Source organism: Meleagris gallopavo, chromosome 2 (genome assembly GCF_905368555.1).
Source record: "Meleagris gallopavo chromosome 2, MGAL_WU_HG_1.1, whole genome shotgun sequence".
Lineage (NCBI taxonomy): Eukaryota > Metazoa > Chordata > Aves > Galliformes > Phasianidae > Meleagris > Meleagris gallopavo.
In genome coordinates, this window is record NC_139405.1 from 11741808 (window position 1) to 11768186 (window position 26379).

A 26379-nucleotide genomic window follows, 5' to 3' on the forward strand; every position below is an offset into this window, starting at 1 on the left:
GAAGGAAAAATAGTGATTAAAAAGAAAACACAACGCAAGTGATGCACAGTGTAGTTGCTTACCTCCAGATGACCCATGCCTACCTGATTTCTGAGTAGCAGCAGCCCTCCTGGCCTATGCCCCTCAATTTTCTTGTTCAGTGTGGTGCTGTGTGGTATGGAATATCTTCTTCGCCATTTGGGGTCAACTGTCTTGATTCTGTTGCATTCCAGCTTCTTGTGCTCTTCCAGGTTCCTCTCTGGTGGAGTGATATGAAAAGCTGGAAAATCCCTAAATTAATGTAAGCACTGCTCAGCAACAACTGCAACACCAGTGTGTTATCAACATTGTTCTTCTCCTAAATCCAAAGCGTGGCATTGTATCAGCTACTAGGAAGAAAATTAACGCTATGCCAGTCAAAACTTAGACTTCATTCAGATAGCATCAATAATAATTTTATCAAGGTTTGAAATTATATTTGCATTAGTTATTAAACAGAAGAACTCTGGATATTCTTACCTGCTGTACAGTACCATGCAGAAGGTCAGAATTATTCCCTTAGTAGATTTTATTACAGAGCTTAAAAGCTGAATGTAGCAGAACAAGAAACTGAAAAAAGAAATGGGTCTAGCTAAGAGGAAAAACGTGATTAGCCCAAACAGTGCAACTGGTAAATTCTTGTTAGTTGCCTTAAATAATTATTCTCTCATAATAGCATGCTTAGTTAAACGTGTCAATAATAGGTTGTTGTTTTTGTCATTATTATTTTATTGGGTCTTACAGAACCATAGAATCATCTAGATTGGAAAAGACCTTCAAGATCTTGGTAGGTCAGGTTGATGGTTGGACTCCAATTCCCATCACTAAATCATGTCCCTTAGTGCAGCATCCACAGTTTAAATATCTCCAGGGATGGGACTTGATTACTACTGTGGGCAGCTCATCCTAATGCCTGACCACCACCTCCATGAAGAAATTTTTCAGATGTCTAACATGGGATAGCTTAAGACCATTTCCTCACAACTTACTGCTTCTCACTCAAGAAAGGAGACTGATGCCCTCCTTTCTACAACCTCCCAATAGCTGTAGAGAGTGATGAAATTCCTTTTCCCTTGCAACAAGGGCTTTAAATTATGAATGCAAGTGAATTGTAGGGAACAAGCCACAAAGATCCTCAGAATTCAGCTAGCTAGATTCATGTTACTTTTTTTGTATTTGAGCATTTCTTGAAAAAAAGATAGCTGAATCACTTGCAGTCTGGTTTTCTATTTGCTGCTGAAGAATATCTTTGTAAATAGATTGAGTTGAATTGAATTTAGATGCAGTTTTCAGGAGAGGCAAAGGGTTATTTTTTTATTTTTTCTCTCTATATAAAATTTGAATCTAGCTGATTGTTCTTCAATGATAATTTTATATCCATAACTACATATTTATGTCATTTAAATGTGTGAGGTTTTTTCTTTATTGTATTAAAGAAACATCAGGTGTTGTTTTTCTACTGCTATATCTGGATGGTATAATGTTTTGCTCTAGGCTTAAGAAAGATAATTTAGGCTGACATTTTAGGCAGTGTTTTCATTTATTAAAGGAACCGAGTATTCATTTGGTCCATCTATTTATTACAGATTGTCTCAAATTGCATACTAAAAATTCAGTATTTAAAGTGTCCTTTGTTTTTCAGTATTTTTCTTTAAATCTGTGAAAACAAAAAATCTTTAAGCACGTAGGCAACTTTTCTAACTTTTGTACGGAGTGTTATTTATTTTTTTTTTTAATTTTGAAATATTGTGTTGATTATGTTGAGAACTGCGGGGAAAATTTTTTTGTTTGTTTGTTTCTTTTTTTTAAATAAAAGCAGTGCTGGAGGCCATTGGCTGCTGTTGGGTTCAGAAAAATTCTCCTGGTTAGAGCTTAATGCACTGGTTATGAGTGATTGATCTCTCCGTGCTTTTGAAAGTAAAAGGAGGTTTTACAGGATTTTCACTTCTTGTACTTTGTTTTTTATTCAGACTCTTCCTGGCACACATGGCCAAGAAAGGCTTTTGACTACCTGTTCTAATGTATTCTTCAGTAAATCATGTGTATGTGTATCTGGTTTACTTGCCAATTTAAGATCTAAATTCCTGTTTGCCATTCTTGCCACTCTTGCTTTGCAATTTGAATTCTAGAGAGAGGAAAGGCAGAGAATGATTGTATTGACATTAATCAAATCGTAAGTACATCAACTCACTCTATAAAAAGCAAGTGTTAAAACTGCTTGTTAATATGAGTTCTGAAACACACCTGTAACATTACCTATAAACAAGGACTTAATGTCAGTCTCCTTGTTAGCCAATAGATGCACAGTAGGCAACTAATTCTACTTAAAAGACAAGCAACAATGAGATTAACTTTAGGTTAAATGACTGAAAATAGCAACTTTGATCCTTCGAGTGACCAGCTATTTAAGTAGAGGAGGAATGAGAAGGTAAACAAGCATGGGAGTAAGGGAAGCAAAAAGACTGAAAGCATGAGTGATTTCTGAGAGTTGTGGGTCGTGGTTTTGTTTTTATTTTTTTGTACATTTGAGTTTTCTTAAATACTGTTTGTCTGAAGATGGTGTACTCTGACTAACCTTCAATAACGTGATTTCAACCACAGCTTTCACTTAGTAGCTGCAGTTCTTGGCATGAGTGTCTTTAATGCAACACTCGCAATTTAGGTATATCAAATCAATAATGTTTTAATTTAGTTAAAAAAAAAAAAGTACTATCGTAGTTTCCTACCATATATTTTCTCACTGTAACTTTTCAATATGTATTGAGCTAAAGATGATGGACCTTGATTCACTTTGTGGTTTGCACCAAGAGACAGGCTTCTGATTCACCTGGCTGCTCCAGAAAATTTGATGCAGTTGGACATGTGTCACCTTACCACTCAGCTATCTGCACAGAATACTTTTTTCCCCAGCATTTTAAAGACTTCAGGATTCTTTCTCTATCAGGCTTCTAACTTCTGCAGTTCACAACTTCTACGATATCAAATCTGAAAAAGCATATTGGGAAAAAAAAAACCCATAAAATTGGCTGCTGTTAAAATAATCTCCTTAATTGTTAGTGTAGGAATTTGAAACGCATCTCACATGGGTCACAGCCACCTTGTGTGAAGAGCTGAAGTGAATTCCAGATCCAAACTGTGTAAGTCAGAAGTCTGTTACTTTGACTGTAAGTTTGTTGTCAAAAAGTAAAATACCCATACTGTCTCAAAATAGCAAAATAAGAGCAAAAATCTTGTTCAGGCAGTAAAGCCTTTTCAGATTGGCACAACAGCTTTCTAGGAGTCTTCTGTTTCTACCTTGGGATCCTCCTGGACCAAAAATAAACCTGCATGCTTTTCACATTGAATTAACTCTGAACAGCTGAAAAGCTCATGTCAAATATCCATGTAAATGTATCTCAAAAGATTCCTTGGCAGCCTCTCCTTCATTCAGACTGAGGAAGGCTGGTTCTGTGGGTGAGGATGCTGGCCAGGTATGGCTGCTGTGATATGATGCATTAGGTGTTTCAACAGAGTAGCATTGTGTTCCAGGTCAGCATGTTCAGATTCAGCAGCCTGGGTATGATGTCCACTTTCCATCTGTTTAAAATGTATGCATATATAATTTGAGGTCTTAAATGATGTAGTAAAAAAATTACAGTCATAGAATGCATTGTAGTGGAGGTGTGTGGATTTGTATGTTTGTCGTGCATTTGGAGTCATTTATTTTCTTTCTGGCTCCTACTGATGGATGTGTGTTTCTCTCTGTAGAAGACTTTGTTGGGGGTTTCATGAGAGAGCAGTGATAGAGCTACTTATCTGGATATGTGATAACACACAGGAGAAGATAGTCTGTCTCTGCTTCTTTCTTTCCCTATTAAACTTTGCAATTGCCCACCACTCTGAGATACTCATTTGTTTTTCTTAGTGTCCCCCAGTAAAGCTTGGGGGGCTTCAGCTTGGGCTAAACCTTTATCAGTAGCATTGGTCAGGCTGAACGAGCAGCTGTGCATGTGGTTGGCGTAGAATACGTAGCATGAAGTGATCTGAATTGCAAGTGAAAGACAGTTTCTTTTCCTTATCTTGCAACTTTACATAAGCATGCCTACGTGCACACTCTTGTTCTCTTTTCTCTGTACTTAAAACTTTCTTTGCATTACTTGTATTTAACAGCACTATCTTTTGTTGGCTTTAACAACTTGAAAACAACAACTACAATTCTTTCAACAGTTTTTTTTTTTTTTTAACAAATAATCAGAAGGTAATAAATAGTGCCATATTTGCAATACAGTAAAGAACATGATCAAGTTGTGATGGGGAAGCAGAAGAGATTATCCTGAATCTAGTTTTATTCTTTCAGGAGAAATAGATTCTTTGCTCTCCACTGTTCTACTTTTTTAATTGCTGACTTTGAAAGAATCTGCTTTCCTGTTAGCATTTAACCTAAATGTTATTAATTTAGGATACAGATAAGTGGAAGATGTATTTAAAAAAAAAAAAAAAAAAACCCACATGCTTTTCTTTGTTGTTCTTCAGTAGCTTTTCCCCTAACCCCACCTTTTGCTCAGTAGGCATTCTGAACGACGCTGACTTCTGTTGAAAAAAGAGGGATCACGGGTATCTGTGTAGCTACCGAATATAACTTTATTGGATGAAGGAAGAAGAAAAAGGATCTGTGCCGTACATTAAAGCGGCTGTGTAGCACTGCTGTTTTCTGAAACTTCTTTCTTTTAGGCAGCCTTAAAAAAAAAGGAAATCTAACTCCACACCGGCCTAGGGGAAGGACAGTAAAATATATAGGATGTAACAGTGCTGCTTCATGTAGTTACAGCAGCAATAGCAAGTGTGTGATGTATATACTTGTTTTCTCAGGGTGATATTACTTCTCAACATAAACATTTTTAAAAATTATTTTAGCATCCAGAGTTTACTTCACATAACACAAGAATAAGAAACAATTACTTTATAAACTTTGTAATTATTTTTTGTTTTACGTGTCTTTAATGTACATTGTACTTTCTTTTGTATATCCCCTCTATCCCTTGATATATTTTTATGACTTTGTCACGATTTTTATTACCACCACGTAAGTGGAGGGGAGACAGATAAAATCAACCTCATATTAAGGCTGTATATCCTTAGTTTGGGAAAGTAAAAGGCATCTATTGTTCCCAAAACTCATTTATGTACAGGCCTCCTTTTCCCTTATCTCTCATAATCTTTTGTGTATTCATAGCTCCATATTTCTTCCTGGAAGGTGAGAAAGGTTTAGGGTTGCTGTAAGGTGCAGCATGGACCCAGCAGGTTAGTTTGTTTCTTGATCAGTCCCAGAAATTTTCTAGTGATTTGCAACTCACATCTTGCTTCAGCTTACAGATATTGCTGACAATTAAAAAAACACTGTATGTTTGTCAATGCAGATGTACATGAATAAAAACACATATTAAAAGCTGTTGTATGTACAAAAAATATGGCTTTTGAATGAGATTTCTTCCATAAGTTACTTGGTTAGTATTGTCAATGCATTTAAAAGATGTGAAAAATATTTTTTGATTATCATTGTCAAAAACAATCAAACCCTCAGATTATGTTGTCTAGTTTACTCTTAGAATTATTCAGTGCAATCAGATGTCTCAGACAATGTATGGTTATATTGAAATGCAGAGAGCAAGGATTATCCAAAATAAGAATAAAAAGAAAGTATTTATCTGCTTATAAATATGTATTAATGTTTGCTAGTATAGGTAGTAATTTACGGGATAACAGCTGGGCATATTCTGGATTCCTTTTTAGCCTCTTCTTTCAGGATTTCTTTGGCAGATGGCACTCACAGATGGACATAACATTCTTAAGGAGCTTACTCTTTCTACTTCTTTACCCTCCAGTAACTCATGATACTATTAGAAAACTAAAAGCTTTGACATGAATTAGCCTTACTTAGCAGACTTTAATTTTTTAATCTTTAGAATATGCTGCTTGGCAGTGGTGGTGGAGTTCTTAATCTGTTTACTTAGTCCTTAGAAGCCAAAACACAATTCTGATAGAGCTGGGTTGGCAAAATTTAGCGCAAATAGTGTTTTTCAAATATTTTTGAATTGTCATTTTATTTTTCTTCCTAAATTGCAGAGGGAAAAAATGGAGAAGGATACAAAAGAATACAGTTCAGCTACCCCCAAAAAAACTGTCAGCGGAAGCTCTCGAGTTCAAACAAGCTACCTGGTGTTCTGTTGTAATTACACTGAAATATTAGTAAATAAACCTAATATCTTAAATTTGGTCAAAGTTGTTTTTATCAGCATTCATATAAAGCTGTTTTTAGCAAGCGTGTTTGCGTATCCACCTAATAGCCTGTTACATAAAGAGCAACTTGTGTTAAAGCTTGCTGAGTGTGCTTGTCTGATAGTTATTTGTCTATCATGTGCTTAGTGTTGTTTCTAATATTTGTGCAGCTTTGGCCTTGAACATGAAGGCTCTAATTATCTCAAGTGTTTACTCAAATGGTCATCTTCTGTGATGAATGTAATCAGTGTGGAGTTTCTGTTGAGGAATGTGAAACTGTAAGTAGAATGATTGGATCCAAAAAAAGCATTGTGACAGCTGGACAAGTTAGAGATGCCCTCAGCTAGATCCTCCATTTTTATGTGTTAGTAATTCATTAGAAAACTGGAAGATAACAGATGGAGATAAAGAAATGAAATCTCTTCTGTTTTTTTTTTTTCCCCTCAATTATATGTTAATGAAAGTTTTTCAACTTCTCTTTCTCAAATACTATGTAGTCTACTGTAGTAATACCTCTGGTTCACAACTCATTTATTTTTATTTCAGGGCCCTTCTGGTGTGGACTAGCAGAGCAGTCCATTCCTTCTCATCACTTTTTTTCCACAGAGGCCTCTTAAAGTTATTGTTGTGTATTCAGTGTAGACATAGTTACTCAGTGAATAAAGGTATAAAGTAAGCATTGCTTTTCAATCTTCTTCTGGGAAGTAGTTGGGTTCTGCAGAAAAAACCTGATGTGTCTTCCTTGTACCAGGGCCCCCAAGCCTGGATATAGCACTCCAGATGGAGTCTTGTGAGGGTAGAGGGGGACAATCCCCTCCCTCTCCTTGCTGGCCACTCCACACCCAGGATACCATACCGTTGGCCTTCTAGGCAGCAGCCCCACACAGATGGCTCATGTCTTGCTTTTGTAGATCCACCAGGCCCTACAAGTTCTTCTCCACAGGGCTTCTCTCACTGAGTTCTTTACTCTGTCTGTACACATATCGGAGATACTGGAGGTTGCCTTGACCCAGCTGCACCACCTTGCACTTAGTCTTTTTGAACCTCATTATGTTCTCATTTGCCCACTTTTCAAACCACTCCAGGTCCCTCTGGATGGCATCCTTTCTTCTGCTGTATCAACTGCACCACTGAGCTTGGTGTCATCAGTAGACTTCCTGAAAGTGCTCTCAATCTCACTGTCTATGCCCTTGATAAAGATATTGAAGAGCACTGGCCTGAAGATCACAGAATCACCAAGGTTGGAAAAGACCTTCAACAGCCCTTTGTGAACCCATGCTGGCAAGGCCTGATCCGTGTGTGATCTTTAAAGACAGATGTAAAGAAGGCATTCGGAACCTCTGCCTTTTCCTTATCCTCAGTGGTCACGTTCCCAGCCTCATTCAGTAAAGAATGAAGATTCTCCTTAGTCCTCCTCTGACGGTTGATGTATTTGTAGAAGGGTTTCTTGTTTCTTTTTACCCCAGTGGCCAGGTTGAGTTCAAGCTGGGCTTTTGCCTTTCTGATTTTCTCTCTACACATCTTAACAACTTCTCTGTACTCTTTTTCAGTCTTCTGTATCTTCTTCCATAGGAGGTAGATTCTCTCTTTCTCCCAGAGCCTCAAGAACAGCTCCCTATTCATCCACGCTGGTGGTCTTTCCCGCTGGCTCATTTTGCTGCTCAGGGGGACAGCCAGTTCCTGGGCCTCTGAGACTTCCTTCGCTTGAAGAGCGACCAGCCATCTTGGACCCCTTTACTCCCTAAGAGTGAAACCCAGGGGATTCCCCCTACTGGTCTTCTGAATAATTCAAAGTCTGCCCTCCAGAAGTCCAGGGTAGCAGTTTTGCTGTTGTCCCTCCTGGCTCCACCAAGAATCGAGAACTTTACCATTTCATGGTCACTCTGTCCAAGACAGCCCCTGACCTCCACATCTCCCACCAGACCTTCTCTGTTTGCGAGCAGCAGGTCAAGTGGGGCAGCTCCTCTTGGTGGCTCTCTTATCAGCTGCAAGATGAATCACTGGAGGACAGACACTGCTTGTGATTGGCCTCCACCTGGATGTACATCTGTTGACCACAGCCTTCTGACTGTGACCATCCAAACAGTTCTTTATCCACAGAATAGCCTCCGAATCCTTGCTTCTCCAATTAAGAAATGAGGATATCGTTTAGGACCGTGTCAAAGGCCTTGCACGACTCCAGATTGATGGCATCAGTTGCCTTCTCTTTGCCAACCGATGCTGTCGCAACATCATAGCAGCCCACCAGATTGGTCAGGCACAATCTGCCTTGTATCACCTGCTCATCCTTCGTGTGCCTGAGCATAGCTTCCAGGAGGATCTGCTCTGTGATCTTCCCAGGCACAAAGGTGAGGCTTATCAACCTAGAGTTCCCCGGGTCTTCCTTTTCTAAAAAATGGGGGAGAATTGTTGTGCAGTGAATTACAGTATGACTAACTCTTGAGCCAGGTTGAAGGCAAAGTCCTCAGATAAGAAAAGCAAGAGGTACTGGGGGAAGCTGTGATCATAGCTGGTGGTGCTGATGTTGGAGAGAAACCGTATAACGATGCTGGGTTTCAACAGAATAAAACAGGTAGCTAATCTGTTAATAGTATTTAGTACCAAGTGTCAACTCTTCCTGAAATTGCTGTGTGAAAAAAAGACTGTTTTAAGGCAACAGTCATAGATCTTTTGATTACCATACTTCTGAGACACAAGAAGACTTGTACTCTGTGCCCTGCTGCAACTGCTGGCTTGTGTTCTGAAGTCATGCTTATTAGGATAGTCTTCTATGAAAGCAAGAGTTCTTATGCAGAGAAAATGGAGGGAAAGGATCAGCAGTGTGGATGGCAGCTTGTTTTGCAATGGTTTGGGGGCTGTCCAGCATTTGTTATTTTTCACAGTGTCAGTAATGTCAAAGACTAACCTTGATTGCTGTGTGTTTTGGGTAAGTAAGGGTTTTGTGTTTGTCAGGCTTTAGAGCAGGAAAAGGAAATGGTACAGTTGAACCAATTTTATAAGCTTGTGTGCTATTAAATGTCAAGACATGATCAAGGCAATTTTGCCTTTTTACCTGTGATATCCTTGCAAAGTTTAGAGTTTTATGAACTAGAATTTCCAGAGCAAAAATGTTCAGGTTACTGATGCTGAGGCATGTTCTGTCTTAAGCTAATAGAACTTGGAAGTACATGTCCTTCAACTAGATATAGTATCATAGTGATTTAAGTTCCTGTTTTTTCTTCCATTTTTGGTTTGTACATCTTTCAAAGTTTTTATGCCTTAGATTTTCTGCATCCCAAGAGACCGTCAAAAATAACTATTTAAAGTATTAGAATTACCTGAGAAGCATGAAAGTGCAAAGCTCTCAAGCTTTTGTGCACGAGTAATTACCTAACGATACTACTGTTTTAAAGATCAAATGTTCAGTTCCCTACATGTGCCTTATTTTGTGTTTTATTACCTGCAAAGTTTTTTGGTCAGCAAGACAAGTAAAGTAAGTTTTCTATCTCTTGTGTTCTTGATTTACTACAAGATCCTAGTCCATTTTTCTTTCTCTCTTTTTTTTTTTTTTTTTTCCCTTCTAGTTCCAATGCTTGGTAGTCAGACTATTTCTTTTAAGTTCCATATTTTTTTTTTGTCTGAAATTTTGTTTAGTTCCAGAATGCATTGGCTACCTGAGTTTCTATGCCTGAGATTGTCTGCCATAAGGAAATGAAGGCATTCTAGAAAAGCAACTTATGTTTTTTATTTCATAGGTGTTTAAAATAACATCTGTAAATCAGCATTGTAAGGTATTACCTTTAAAATGTTTCTAAAATGACACGCTGTCTTTCTGGTTTCAGTCTGTAAAACTGACTAGACAGTGAAGATAATGGTTAGGCATGCAAGAGACTTTACCTTGATATGTCATCTAAATCCTTAGCAGAATGACAGTATTTAGCCTGAATGTGAGAGTTTTCTCCCTGGCTGTCTGGTTCTGACAGTTGATTAGCATTTTAGATGAAAAATAATAGCTACAAGGAGTATGTAGCAACTGAATACTAATCAAAAGGAATTTTTCAAGTCATTTATTTTTTGAGAAAAAGAAAAACAAGTGAATGAAGGCAGTTTCTAAAAATAACTATCCTTATTTTTGAACTGTTATCATAGTTGAGATGGCCATTATTTTGAAACCAGTACATTTATACAAAGGTCACAGGGAGATATTTTTCCTAAGTAAAAAAAAAAAAAAAACCTACTGTGATATTATAGTGTTATGTAGTAGAGCATTTATTTATAAGCCAGTAACTCCACTCCAACTCAAGTGCCCAGGAATGAGTATTAGTGCCTGAACAAACTGAGGATGTGTATGTGTTGGCTGATGTACACGTTCCTTGTTGTTTGTCGTTATTTCCTTTATTAGCATTTGAGAATGCATAAAACATGTTGGATTCAAAATGCTAAATACTGCATTGTGTCCAGAAGACTTGTCTGAGTGGCAGAAGTTAGATCAGTGTAGAACCGTAGAGAAAAGGGAAAGGACTTGGAGAGGTTGATACTTTTCCACTGCTGCAAGGCAACATGAAATTGGAGTGAAACTATTCTTGAAAGATATTTGTCTAACCGGTTCTTAAAAAAATACAGTGATGGATATGATGAAATGTCCTGAAGCAATTTGTTGCAGTGTGCTGCTGTCATTATTATGCAAGTGCTTTCTCATGTCTAATTCAAGGATCTTTCATTGGAATTAAAATTCTTTACTACTTGCGTTGCCCACACTCAGTGCTTTCAATCTTTGTACTGTATACCTTAAGAATATAATGCAAATTCTCTGTGGTAAAGAGGAAATTAGTAGCTTCTGTGTCTACTAAAAATGAGGTAATTTCTCTCAATCTGGTACTCATCTAGTACTTGAAACCTTGAGCTCAATATTGTGTTTCATTTAGTCTTGGTGTGTGACTCAGACTAAATGTAAATCTTGCTTAGGAATATAGAATTGCACACACTGATCACTAAGTACAATCATATTCCTGATCTAAACTTTTGTCATCCTGGTTCTGTTGAGCTGCCCTAGTAGGAGTCTGTCCACTGGCTTTAATGAGATTTAGATGAATCTCCTGCTGCTGAGAGTGGTGAGATTGTTTTAACAGAGGTGACTTCCTGGATGTTCGTGGAACACACATACATAATGATTTATTATCAAGACTTACTGAGAAAACAAAGGAGTTTTACATTATTAATATACTGCTTAAGAAAAAAAACAACCCAGAAATGACCTCACTGCAAGCACTGCAAGTTTGAAATGCAATTGTTTATAGCTTTTTTTTTTTAATGTGGTTTCTTTGCTTGTTAAGACATACATTCTAAAGTGTTTTGTCTTATTCTTCAAGGCTGTACACATGGCCACTGTATCATTTTCCTTTTGGAGCTTCAGTTTGTCATCTTCACGTGAAGGAGGTTTTGTTTAGTATACAAACATGATGCAACTGTTTGGGTGCAATGCAAATTATAAGGCTGTAATCAAAGTTCTTTAAATGATTTTGAAATCAATAGAAAATGGATGCTTTCTGGATTCCACCCAAAGTGGAGGAGTATTTGTTTAGGAGAAGGTGCAGGAGAGTCTTGATAAGAGGAACAGTTAATGAAGTACAGCGTGTTCCATATTCTCAGGGTGTTATCTTGTGCAGCCTATCTTATTGGGATTACTAAAGAATAACTGCCAACTGTCTGAATCTAATTTGGCTCAGTGCACACTGGTCTTTCTGCCAGATGGAGTGTATTTCTAGTTTTGCTCACTAGAATGTAGATAAAGTTTAGTTGTCAGAATATGACAACTTTGATATAAACTGGCTCGCTGTAATGGAAAATAGAAATAAGCTCCTGGATATCAGTGGCCGTAGATGTGACTGAAAAACTGAATCAACCAACTAGCATTCTTGATGGAAGGTGACCACTTGTTTCACTCTGCGTATCTAAAGCGGGCATTGCAGGTATTACATTGCTGAATACCTTAATGCAAATTTCACAGGCACCAAATTTTCTGCTGTCATTTCAATGCTGCCAAAAACAAATGTCTTTTATTGTGGATGTAGCATTTCTCTGTGAGAAGGAGTGCGGAAGAAAAGCTTGTCTGAAATAACAGAAGGAATTGGAATAAACTGCTTGCAAAACCTGTCCTGGCTAAGAATAACTCTAAGAATAATGTTTTGAAGGAATTTTGGATAAGAAGTCCGGGCATTTTGACAGTAAAATCTTGGTGGTTTTTTTTTTTTTTTTTTAGGAGGTAACTTGGTGGAGAGTGATATGTCTCCTCAAAGAATGGATAATAATAACGATATAATAATGATATTTGCTTTTTAATTTTGGTTTATGCTGTAGGAGAATTTTCCTGCATGCATAATGAACATGTAATTTACTGTGATATTCTCAATTAGTAATATGTTGTCTGGTCCTTCTGTGCCAGCAGTTACACCTGAATCTATTTTTTTCCTCTCCTGTACTTTGGTTTTAATTGGTAGCATGAAAAAAGATGTTGTTCATCTGAAAATAATTTAATATAACCTATTCATTATGCATCACCCTCAAGATTATATCTTGGAATGTGTGATCGCTTTAGAAGAGTGAATTCACTTCTGTATTTTTCTAATGTTAACATTAGAAATAAAAAGTTGTTCTCCAAATTATCACTTTCTTAGTCAGTGTCCTAAGATAAACTAGTAGCTCTGCTGTCGAATTACTCCTTCCATTTCAGACAGGTCCATTTCTTTCTTCAGGCTTAGCTGACTCTGCAGTTGTTGCATTTAGAAACTCATGTAGACCTTTATTGTCATTTCAGTTCTAGTGCTTTTTTAAGAGTTTATCTGTGTTTCTGAGGACAGTCCATTAGCATCTGAAGTTTAGTCCAAGGAGAACACATCCTGCTCTCTTGCCCCATCTGTCTGCCTTTTGTTTGGATTATTTACAGAGGAGGAGTCACCTTTTCCTCCATTTCTACCTGATAATTTTTGTTTTGAAAATAAGAGGTAAATAAGTTGCAAATGAGTAACATAAACCAAGTTCATTTGTATCATTACTGTACAGTTTCTGAGAAGAGTGATCCCTACTGATTGCAAGTTCTTCAATCCAGAAATGTTTTTATCGCATAAAATCAAATGTGTGGGCCTGTGAGTTGTTCTGTTAGCATAATCTTTAGTATTGGCTTACGCAGTTGCTTCTTAATAATTGTTACAGTTTTTGCATTAAATATCACTCTATTTTTTGGGTAATTTCCTTTCCCTTAGCTGTTCTTCATCTGTGAGGCTGCCCATGAAACAAAATTAGAATAGAATGGATGAGTTGGAAGTGTCCTTCAAAGATTGTTCCAACCTCCTGACCCCACTCAGGGCTGGCCAAAAGCTAAAGCATGTTTTTCAGGGCATTATCCACTTTCCTCTTGGCTTCTGACAGGCATGAGGCATCCGCCACCTTGCTAGGAAGCTGGTGTTTGACCACCCTCTGAAGAAAGAAGCTGTTTCTCATGTCCAACCTGATGTAGCTTAAGATTATTCTTGAAACCTTGCTTCCTGTGCTGTAGACTTGGGAAAATGCGTATTGTCTTCTGAATAACTAGAGAACATTGATTCAGTGATTCAGAGAATGGTGTAGATGAATGTCAGGAACAGATATACTTTGAAATCTCAAAATCATCAGATAGTTCATGTTGGAAAGAGCTTCAGGAGATCATCTGGAATTTCAATATGCAAGACCTCCCAATTTAGTATCAGAAATGAATCCAGGGAAAAAAAAATGCATTCACGTTATTTCTTTTGTAACTGGAATGTTCTATGGGTTTAGCAAGTCTCAGAGGGAGTACTTTGTCATGGGTCTTACTGAACAAGTGAAATTCTACCTTCACTAACAGAGAAATCAAAATAAATGGCAATAATCCCAATGTCTGCTATAGTCTCATTTTAGAATTTTGTTTATATTAACACAGTTCCTATGTAAAATGTTTGGGTTTTAATTACGGCTTAAGAAGGTTAACTTATTTTAAAGGGAATTTAATGAAGTCATCTGAATAAACAAGCCAATCTGAAGAATGAAAAGTTCATATTAAAGCAGGAAGTATTATGAAGTTTGAGGAATGATTCTTTAAAGACTTGTTCAGTTTTTATCAGAAGCCCCCACTCTCTGTTTTCCATACAAGTGAAGTTGCCAGCATCACACAAACTGGTTGTTCCTATAGCATTTGTCAGCTGAACAGAAGCAAATAACGAAAGTCTGCATAGTATACAAATAGCGTTGGTTTGTCCAAGCTGTTGTACAGTGCTGATTTTCTCTCATAATCAAGGCCAAAGCAGCTTAAAAAAAAACCCACAAAACTCTTAACTATTGACTTTTGGTCTGTTCAATAAACCATATTACTCTAAACCATTTAATTTTGCCAAATTGTAGGTGCTTCTGGAACTTTGCATCCTGAATATCTATCTGAAGCTGCATCATTTCTTTCTAGGAATGAGATGGGAAGCATATTTTGCTTTTCCTGGGTAGATTACTAATGGGAAAAAAAATAATTTTAAGAGTTTCAAGAAATTCTTCTGCTGTGAGATACTACTGAAATTAATGAGAGAAGCTTCTTTGAGTCATCAGTTAATTTTCATTCTTCTCCTTCCTGCCATGCCTCCTAGCAGTACATAAGATTATAACTCTTCTCACACTATAGTAGTTATTATGAGTTTCAAATAAATGTGTGTAGTTTTGGGTCCTGTATTTGTAGGGTTTTTTTTTTTTCTTTTTTTCTGTTGTAGGTTTGCTCTATGAGAATGAATAGTGCTCTTCCTTTCAGTGCCAAGAAAGATTCCTGTGTACCAGAACAAAAAGATGATGAGGAAAGAGGAAGTAAGGAAAAGAGGAATAGGAAGCCGATGGGAAAGGAAAGGGAATCTGTGAGATGACCATGTAAAATACTGACTGCTGTGATCTGTAATGGGAGAAAAAAAGTTGATGTGTGTAAGGGAGACTAGGACTAAGGAGTGAAGAAACTGACAGTGGAAGAATGGAATTGGAGCGGAGGTGATTTTGGTTTGACTGGAGGTAGAGGACCGGGCATCTCAAATACTAAGGTGTATTTAGAAGGCAGAGGGTGCTAGGAATAGAATTACAGCTGAGATGGAAGCTTAGTTCCACTGTAAGGAAGCTGGGATGTGCCAGAGAATATGAGGAAGACCGTCCTCTGTTTAGAATAGAAGAATAAGTCCTGACCAAAGGAATGGTACTAAATATCTTCAAAACAAAAATCTGGAGAAAAGCATAGTTATAGATTAATTTTTGGAATAGATTCTATTACGCAACTATAATGGCATCTAACAACTGCAGGCTTTAGTGGAGGTGCAGGGTTTATGACTTGTTTTCCCCCACAGTTACCTCCTCCTAACTCTTCAGTTACACTGGCAATAATTACTCCCCTTCCTTGTTCTCTGCTGGGGCTGATAATTTTCCTAACTTTCCGTTTATTTACAGCCTTCCCTGCTCTGCAGGTGCCAGCAATTCTTGTCTTTCAAACTGTATTTCAGTAATGTAGTTCAGCTGAATTCAGAACGGTTGTTCAAAATCCATACCTTTTATTGTAAGAGCTGTAAAAATTACTCCGTTGTTGCTGAGCCTTACAAATGTGGCTGTGCAAGAACTACCTGTCCTCTGAGCACTTCAGTGTTTGCACTTTTGTTCTTGCAGAGTGAGCTTTTTATTGTGTTTTTTGCTGCTTTGGGAGTTCAGGTAGGAGGAAGACAGTTTGGTTTTATTCTAATAATTACTATTATTATTTATCTTAGGAATGTATTAAAAGATAGAGCGTGGATAAATGGAGCCTTGAAAGTGGCTCCTATTTTTGTTTGGCTTGAACTAGGTCCAGCTTCTAGAAGGAACAAGATGTGTGTTTTTACAAAGTATTTTAAGCTGAAGTTAGATTAGGCTTGCATCAGGAGAGCTGCAAGGTTGCACATCGCTTGTGACCTGGGACATGCTGGCATGTTCCAGCTCTGCTTGACACTTCTCTGCATCTTCTGCATGCTGTCAGTTCTGTTGAGTGGGACAGTGGAGGACATAAAGAATGGAAGAGTTGCAGCTTCAGTACTAAACAGAGCCATACCTCCTCACCCAACTGCATGTGAACCATGGGCGGTCAGGTGCCCGAGTCAAATTTTAGTTGTAATAAAAATACTGCTTTGAAGAGACAGGGAAAAAAAATGTGAGGTGGAGTAACAGCTCCACCTTATAAAATAAGGATCTAAGTTCAGTGCCAGATGCGAGATGTGAATTGTTGCATATGGAAAATATGTGAAAATATTTATTGGGGTAAAAGCCTGTTAGAAAACTGCTGGCTTAATTAATATGGAGTAAGCGTAAGTCACAAAGTGCAGAATGGGAAAGCTGGGGAGGGACTCCTTTATCAGCAAGTCTAGTGATAGAACAAGGGGTAAGAGCTTTAAACTAAAAGAGGGGAGATTAGGTTAAATGTTAGGAGGAAATTCTTTACTCAGATGGCAGTGAGGCTCTGGCACTGCTGCCCAGAGCTGTGGGTGTCCCATCCCTGCGCTAGACCTTACTACAATTAACATATATTACTTGATTTAATCTACTAGTCCTGTCATGAAACACCCTTGGTGTAAATTTTGTTACGTAATGTGATTGTCTATCATCCGCTGATTTTTTTTTTTCTTTTTTCTTCAATGTTGAGTGTTAATGATTGAGCTATGTATTATGCAGTAGATTTTTGTACTAATTTTGAAATGTGTTTTTTTTGTTTGTTTGTTTGCAGGGATATTAAACCAGACAACATCTTGATGGATATGAATGGCCATATTCGATTAGCAGATTTTGGTTCTTGTCTGAAACTGATGGAAGATGGAACGGTAAATGAGAAGGAGTGATATATTCCTAAATGCTTTATGCTCAGTCCTTTGCTAGCCTCTAAAATATATGTTAATAAAGAGAAAAGGTGCTTTATTGTAAATCGAATTATAGTGGTATTGGTTTGCATCTAGCTTCAGCTCAAGGTATGACTGTGTGCTGTTTGGACTTCAAAAGCTTTTTAGATGTGTGTAGTCAATTCATTAATAAAGAGATGCTGCACTATCAGTACTGAATAGGTGTTTGTTGATGAATCATGAATGAACAGCTTTGAGCTCTAAGCTCTAATTTTTTACTGGAAATGGCATCTTTTGTATAAGCAGGGCAAGATACAGTTCTCATATCATCATCATGTTTCAGTAGCATATTTAAACTTGCACAGTGTCTAGAAGGTAACCTGGTGGTGTAAATCATGCCCCGGAGTGTTAAAGAGATTTAATTTATGTGGTTACTTAAAATGTAATTAATGAATAACTTGAGCCTAAGCATTGGCATTTTGTTCTTTCTCTGTTACTAGATATACATAAGAGTTTTTTGAAAATGTATCCTTGGGATGCTTTTTAATGAAGTGTCTTGAATGCTTTAATATTCTCTTATAAATTTAGAGCCTTTTTTTTTGTGTTTCAGTGTTATTGTTATAACCAGAACGTTAGGCTAAATTTAAACACATTGCCACGAACAGTAGTGTCTGTAATGATGGAGACTGTTCTTAGTCTTGCAAATGTAATTTCTACAGGTTCAATCTTCAGTAGCTGTTGGGACGCCAGACTACATCTCTCCAGAAATATTGCAGGCCATGGAAGATGGAAAAGGGAAGTATGGGCCTGAGTGTGACTGGTGGTCCCTAGGCGTTTGCATGTATGAAATGCTTTATGGAGAAACACCCTTTTATGCTGAGTCCTTGGTGGAGACCTATGGGAAAATAATGAACCACAAAGTTAGTGCATTTTCTCTTTCTGTCTCTCTCTAAGCTAATTTTCGTAAGCAGTAGGGTAACTTGGAGGCATATTTTAAAATGATTTTTTTAATGTAATAATTGTGTTAATGTTCATTAATGTAGAACATAAAATGTTTCCACATGAAGAGTTTATGGTTATGGTTTGCAGATGGATTTCCTTTGGGATAAAGCAGTTCAAAATTAAAAATCTGGATTTAGCAAAATGGCTGTTAGTTCACTCACTGGAGTAAGTCTTGGCTGTGTTGCCTCGCTCCTTTTGCACTCTTTTTTTCTCTTGGATACATTGGTTGGCTTATGGAGCAGATTCTTAAACGTTCTTCCACCTGGAGGCAGCTGTAGAATCCAGTGGTTTAAGAGCAATTCAAATAAACAAGAAAAAGCAGAATACAAAAAAAATTCAATAGTTTCTATCCTTTGGGGAAAGTCTTTTTCCTAGAAACCTTACTGTTTACTTTTAATAACTTGAGTATTTGCACGTTTATTTTTCTTCTTAATAATTATCACTTGGAGGGGTGACTTTTCCAACTTTTACTTGGTAATAAACTATTTTCTGTTATTTTAATCTTTAAGGAGAGGTTCCAGTTTCCTGCTCAAGTGACAGATGTCTCTGAAAGTGCAAAGGACCTCATCCGAAGGCTAATTTGTAGCAGAGAGCATCGACTTGGACAGAATGGGATAGAAGACTTTAAGAACCATCCATTTTTTGCTGGGATTGACTGGGACAACATTAGAAACTGTGATGCACCTTACATCCCAGAAGTCAGCAGCCCCACTGATACATCAAATTTTGACGTGGATGATGATTGCTTAAAAAATTCTGTAAGTACAGAATTAATATTTTGACAAATCTGTTTTTGTAGTGTGCTTCAAAAATACATGGAAATGGAAGTTTATTTTTTGTGTTTGTTATGTTCTGCACAAATAACAATCAAATGCAGCTTTGAAGATCCTGTATGAGATGCGCATACATAATTTGGAAGCTGATGCTCCAAGTATGTATTTGTAGGGATAATTTCAGTTAAAAATTTTGAAGTCATTATAACCTTACTTCTAATGAATATATCTGTTATTTGCAGTGACAATTTTTTGTGTCCAGGTTTCATAAAGAATATATTTTACGTATATATTCGCACCTACGAGATGCTGTTTCTAGTAGAGCACTGCAGATATTTGTTTACATAATGCATTTCATTTAGCACTCTATTTGTAACTGCCCATCTCTCTGCCAGATTTCATTTCAGTTCATACTGACTAAAATTTTTCGAGGTTGTTTTCTGACTTAGGTTGAGCTTAGGAAACTTTAGGAAAAGAGTAACAGCCCTTATTTTCAGGAGGACAATCTTACGGTAACTGTAATCTCAGTAAGAAATAAATAGTTTTACCTTTGCTAAAAAAATCTTTGCAACTGATGATTGTTAACAGTCCTAGTGTTTCTATGCCTTTAAATAGGACCTTTGCCAGATGGTAGGGATTGTAGCATCTGAGAAAAGCCTTCTGTTCTCTCTGTGGAGATGCATTTTTATTTATTGAAGGATGCAGAAATCCTGTTATTTGTATATGAGGTTGGACTTCGTTTTGTTTTAATTTGAGAAGGTTAAGCTTTTACCATTTCTTTTGACACCTTGTACCTCAGGACCTCTGAGAAAAATAGCTTAAGGCATTGCATGGTAGAGGATATAGTGCGTTTTTGCTTCAACTAGAGGATATTGTGTTTCTTCACCTCAAATTCTTCATGTGTGACTTTGAAATGCTTTCCCATCCATCTTTCATATGCATCTTCTGAGGAAGTTTCACCTACTTGTACTATACTATTGTATATTCACCTATTGTACATTGTATTCATCTGTTGTGTACTACAGATGTGAGCATCATAGAAAAGTACATGAGAATTATTATTTTTTAATTCATTGGAAGGTTTGAATGACATACAGCAAATGAGGAATATCCAGTACTGAAGGTAAAAGGCAGCTCTGAAAAGCCATGATTGTTGTTTTTCTTCCTGGACTTGGAAAGAGACAGTGATTGCACGGAAAAATTATATGCATAACAATGATTGTGTGTTAAAAGTGCACAAGAGGACAAAACAGTGTTGTCCGGGCAGCCTGAGTTGTGTTGATTTTTAGCTTTTCACTGTTCCATTTAGTACATTTATTGACATTGGCTTGAGAGACTTGGATTCAGTTATAATGTTGTCAGTATGGTAACACACTTGCATTCACATAAATGGTAGGAAGTATGTATTTTTTAAACTACTACCAAAATCAGCAAAGAAACATATTATTTTCAAATTCCTGCATCATTATCAGTAGAGATGATATTAGAACCAATGTAATCCATATGGATGCCTGTGTGATAACTGAAGACTGTTTGTCATACAGATTACAATTATGCATTTGATATTTTTTAAGTTCTTCACGTAGAAGCTTTTGAAACTTAAAATCTATGAGAAATAAAAACAAAATACAAAGGAAAAGTGAAGAATTTTACTTTCCCAAAGTGCAGAGTGTAATAACTTATATTTTTAATAACTGTTAGTGGAAAGATGAGACTTTGGATTTTGGCTTTGTTTCTAGTTTCCAAAATGTCTAACAGACTTGATGTATTTTGGTGGTCTAACCATATCATTGGTTTAGTTTTTATTCTAGCAACTCTTTTTTTTGTATGAAGGTCTTTTTTTTACTAAAAGGTCAAAGTTATGACATAGAGTAGCTGATGCCAGCACCAAAAAAGTAAATTTGGATTTCTTTTGAGTGCATTCTTGCTCCCTGTTGTCCTGCTGAATTTTACTTTACAGCATGCACAACTAGTTCCCTTTTTTGTTTTGAGTTTGAAAAGAAATAATGACATTAGATTTTCTTATATTTTGAACCTTTTAGCACTTTCAGTGCTTATAAGCTTCTTCATAGGAGGTTTCTTTTGATGACCAGTATGTAAGCAGGTATGCAAGACAGATTGTAAGGCCACCTCTAGTGTAACAATATAAACCAGGCATTTCGGTTTTAAACAGGAAAATTCCAACAGTATACTTAAGAATTTTAGAATTCCTAATGGTTCCAGAAATATAGCAACAGAGTCATTTTAGCTTGAGGAGAAAACTGAAAGATTGTCTTGCTTTTTAGTTTTTTTGTCTGGTTGGAGTAAAGGAGTACTGATGATATAAACGTTCAAAACACTGATGGGGTTAGAAAATTTTGTTATATTACTTTTTTCTATTAAATGACTATTGTTCTCTCCAAATATAGAGAGGCTACACAGAAAAAAGGATGGTAAATCTACGGGTAGGAAGCACTGCTGACTGAAGAGCAGGGAAGTATGAAAGAGGGAATAAAAGATATGCTGCGTGCTAAGAATGTCTTGGAAAAAGGAGAGAGTTAACTGCCTTTTAAAAATTGTTGTATTCTCCTTTTCTCCAGTGATAGCCTGTTTAATTAGAAAAACATGTTCATGCTAACCTGCATGAAATAATATATATTACATATTTCATGCTATTATAGACTTAGGTGGTGTGTTTCATATTTGAGCTGTAGGTAAGGATAACTGAGAATCCAGTTACCGTGACATTGTCACTAGCACTTCACACATGATTAAACTCAGTTTTTTTGTCAATGGATTATTACTCTCTCAATTATAATTTTTTTTAGGAGACGATGCCTCCACCATCACACACTGCGTTTTCTGGCCATCATTTACCATTTGTAGGTTTCACATATACAAGTAGCTGGTAAGTAAGAGTTCTGAAATTATCTGGAGGACAGTTACATAATTTCCTGTTTCTCTCTGGTACCCACTGCAAACAAATAACTAAGTATTGTGGTCTGCTGGGGAGATTAACAGAGTATAAGCTAAAATGCAGTTTGTCTGAAAAGAATGAACTCTCTGCAGGTAAAATTTACATCAGTATAAAGGTCACCAAATGTGCACAGGGGAGTTCTCTTGAGAATGGTGTTTTTCAGGCAATGTAAGAAGTTGACCACATAAGAGTATGACAAAGATAATAGCAGATGTGTGGATCCATAGGGAACTTGGCTTAAAAGAATTAAAAAAACTGTTTTATTTCGAGTCATTTAACACTCTTGTATCTCTGAATGGAAACAATACTTAGTATTTATGTAGCATTTATGTTCATCTCTGCTGCTAAGTTAAACAATAACAAGAACATTTACTCTTCCATGAACATTTATGAAAATAAATAAATAATGATTACAGCTATTGAAAATCCAGCCATGCTTCTGCAAACACATATGCTTGATTTGATGCTATGCTATTAATATGAGATCACCAGTAGATATCAAAAGGATTTTTTACATACTTAGCAAGTGTACATGATTATACGCAGAACCAGGGTTTCATATTATTTTTGATATATAGATACCCTGGTTTTCACATGAAAATTTCACAGTTTTTTGTAGTTTTTATATTTAAAATGATTGGAGAACTTCATTAATTATTTTAAAACAAGCCATTTCTATAATCTTATAAACTATCTAGAAGGGTCACTTTTTGCTGTCTGGCTAACTTGGATGTCAATGGCGGTCATTTTTAATCAGAGAGTTGAAAATAAATTGAGATCAGTCATGCTAGGTAAAAATGAATTTCTAGTAATACTAACCAAGTGTTATTTTATTGTATAAATACATTGTATAAGAATTTGCATATTATTTACAATTTAAACAACTTTACTGGTCTTTCTGTTTTGTTTTGTTGTTGTTGTTTGTTCTTAATTTTAAAGATGACCTGTTGTAAAATCAAATACTGTTGAACTTTTTTTCCCAGTGTGCTTTCAGACCGCAGCTGTCTAAGACTGACAGCTGGACCACCCTCCATGGATCTTGATGCCAACATTCAAAGAACTTTGGAGGACAGTTTAGCAACAGAAGCTTATGAGAGGAGAATAAGACGTCTAGAGCAGGAAAAGCTTGAACTTAGTAGAAAACTGCAAGGTATAAAAAGATACTTCAGTCACTCTTCTGACCTAATTAGCCTGCAGTTCTGTGAAGCAGTTTATCCTGTGGGAAAAAAAAAAAACAACCAAAACCTCCTGGAATGTCTTGTAGCAGAAAAGACATCTCTTTATTATTTCTATTGATGACAAATTAAACTTTTGATAGCCTTTATGCCTGAAATATCCCACAAATGCAGTTCCTTAAAACATGCTGTCTCTGCACTATGTCTAAAAGAATTTAACTTGTCCACCTGACAAACGCTGAAAAATTGGCACTTAGACATTCAAAATTTTAAACTGTAGGATGCTAATATATAGATATGTATAGTTTTTTACAAGAGTAAGACATGGTCTTGCTGGGAACAGGTAAAGGTCTTACAGCAGAAATGCTTAAATTATTTCAGGTATATATTGCTCTGTTGTTTGGAGAAAAAGCCATTTTTTACTTGCTGTTGTGGTTTGTTTTTTTTTTTTATTTAATGTTCGTTATAATTTTTGATTTAAGCTTTTGTGTCTGTGAGTTACACGTTAACATTTGTGAAATGGCCTTAAGCATACATCTACCATGCTGTAGCAGAGAGTTTTTTGCTGTATCTTCATTTATCAGTAACATCCTTCTGACCACCTCTGTCCCTATCTCTTGTCTCTCTTTCTAGAGTCCACTCAGACAGTCCAGGCTCTTCAGTATTCAACAGTGGATGGCCCAATTGCAGCAAGCAAAGATTTAGAAATTAAAAGCTTAAAAGAAGAAATTGAAAAGTTGAAGAAACAGGTAACAGGTAAGTTATTAATATAAAGCCTGCAGCAGTAAGCAAGAATTGTGACCTTATTTTTCTCTAAGATAATGCTTGTTTTCCTTTTTTAGAGAGTTTCCTAGTGTATTTTTACTTCTCATTATACTGCTCACTTCTAGTGCAATGTTTCCTTTGAATTCAACTTAATACTCAGTACTTCAGTAATTCTTACTACAAGAGGGAAGGGAAGTTTAAGTGACTTCTGCTGTTATTGTTAGTGGTAAAGTTCTATTGAATTCAAAGTGTGGTATTGCTAGTTTTCCAGGTTGATCAGGCACTACCTGAGAATTTTCACTTGTATTACCTTGGTTTTTTTCCCCTCAACAATGTAGTACAAGAGATGGAGCACTTGTTTGCTTATTTTTGCAATATCAAAAGTCATTGTTGTCCTTTTACAAGTCACAGTCATCATAACATACCTTAGTACTTCTTGCTTTCTATGCAAAAGGTGAGGTGGTTCCGGAGGTGAGGAAGGTGTTGATTCTTGATTACAAAGGTAAACATGAGAAATGAAGACATTAGTCTAGTAGTTTTTTTGCGGTTTGTCTGCAAAATGCTTGTCTTGTGGTTTAACCTGGCAGACAGCTACACACCACACAGCTTTTCACTCACTCCCCACCCCTGCAATGAGATGGGCCAGAAAGTTGAAAGGACAAGTGCAATAACTCCTGAGTTGAGATAAGGACAGCTTAATAAGAAAGAAAGAAAGAAAGAAAGAAAGGGGAAAAAAAAAAAAAGATCAACAGCAAAGCACTAAAAAGAATAAGGTAAGCAAGTGATGCACAATGCAGTTGCTCACCACCAGCTGATCCCTGTCCAGTTAGTCACCAGCAACAGCTACGCTCTGGACAGCTGCCCCACTTTATGGTATGGGACATTCCTTTGGTCCGTTTGGGTCAGTTATCCTGGTTCTGTCCCATTCCAGCTTAGTGTGCTCCTGTAGCTACTTCTGTGCAGGGCAGCACAAGCAGCTCAAAACTCCTTGACTTAATGGAGGTACTGCTCAGTAGTGACTAAAACATCTGTGTGTTATCACCATAATTCTCATTCTAAATCCAAAGCACAGTACCATGCTGGCTATCGAGAAGAAAATTAACTCTATTTGAGCCAAAACCAAAACAACCTGATGGATGGATCTTTATTTATTTTTTTAAATGTCAATTGATTTTTTTTTTTTCATTACCTCCTTTTCTGCTCAATTTTGCTTTGAAATTTTGATCATATTCTTGGAAATTAAGTTTATTTTCTGATACATAATTTTGTTATTTTGACAAATCTGATTTCTCTTGTCAACCTAGATAGGTAAATGTCCAGATTTTATGTGGGAAAAGTCAGACACAAGTGATGGTTACTTAATGTTAGTTAGGGTAGTATGGTTAGGTTGTGGTTGCACTCAGTGATCTTTAAGGCCTTTTCCAACTTGAGCAATTCTGTGATTCTATTCTATGATTCTATGATCTCTGCTTATATGCTCATAGGTTACCTGTGGCAACGGAAAACCCAATGAGAAAGGCTCAAGTAAAGAGTTGATTTGATTTGTACTTGTGAAAAAACTTTCTAAAAGTGTCAGGAATGCCAGCAGGGACATCCGTAGAAAGAGAACTTCTGAATATTACTTGGTGTGTTTACACTCTGCTGCTGTGTTATGGGGCAGAAGCACACTATGAACTGCAGATTGAAGTGCGTAGATTATATATTGCTAAAATTATGTTGTCTGAAAGAGACTGTGTTATGGATGTCCATTTGGACAGCTTCTCTGGCATGTTCTCTGACAGTTTTTCATTGTGCCTTAAATATTACTTTTGAATGTGAACATTGCTTAAGTAGCTCAGGGAGGATCTTGCCTATATAGATGCTGTGTCAGGACAGAAGTTTTTGTGAAACTTCTGTTCAGTTCCTGGTGTTGCTGCTGTAATGAAGGACGTAGCGTCATTGGAAATCTCTGTTCTGAATCAATTCTCTGGTTTTGGCTCCTTAGAACCACAGAATAGCAACATTTGTTACAACAGCTTTTGCAAAGACTAGCTCCTTAGAAAAACGGCACTGTCAGCTTTAAATTATATTTTGCTCTTGACTTACTGAGCTGCAGCTCAGATATCAGTTCATTCTTGCAGGTGATGAAAAACAAAGACAAGGTGTGAAACATTTTTGAACACAACTCATAACCATTTCTACATATAAAAGAAGTCAATATCTGGTAAAGGCAGTTAATAGTGAGATTTCCCCATAAGTATCCATGAAGTGTTTTCTCTTTCATACCACATGCATATTTTTATATTTAGTCCTACAAAAAACACATGCCTTTGATTTTGGGGTTGGAAGTGAAAAATGTGATCAAATAAACAACATGCAGAATCATCTAATCCATCCAGTCACTTTGTAACTTTTCCAGTATATGCTTGAATGCCTTCACTGGTCCAGACAATATATTTAACAGAAGGCATGCATCTGTGCCTTGAGTTTTTACTAATACGAGGTAATCTGATAAAATTGGAAATAGAGAATGTTTTACTTGATCTTATGGATTTATGTTTTTTTGGTTGGTTGGTTTGTTGGTTGTTTTGATG

The 26379-nt window shown here is 36.7% G+C and overlaps 1 protein-coding gene across 8 annotated transcripts in view; it reads left to right on the forward strand.

Annotated features, from left to right (window-relative positions):
* The window catches only part of CDC42BPA (CDC42 binding protein kinase alpha), a 158448-nt gene that overhangs the window by 66083 nt on the left and 65986 nt on the right, over positions 1-26379 (forward strand). For all 8 annotated transcript variants that reach the window (XM_085218903.1, XM_085218906.1, XM_085218904.1 and 5 more), the window contains 6 exons: positions 17027-17120; positions 17855-18055; positions 18647-18895; positions 21718-21797; positions 22850-23016; positions 23675-23797. In XM_085218903.1, coding sequence (XP_085075029.1) covers positions 17027-17120; positions 17855-18055; positions 18647-18895; positions 21718-21797; positions 22850-23016; positions 23675-23797 — 914 coding nt within the window. The remainder of the gene's footprint in view (positions 1-17026; positions 17121-17854; positions 18056-18646; positions 18896-21717; positions 21798-22849; positions 23017-23674; positions 23798-26379) is intronic.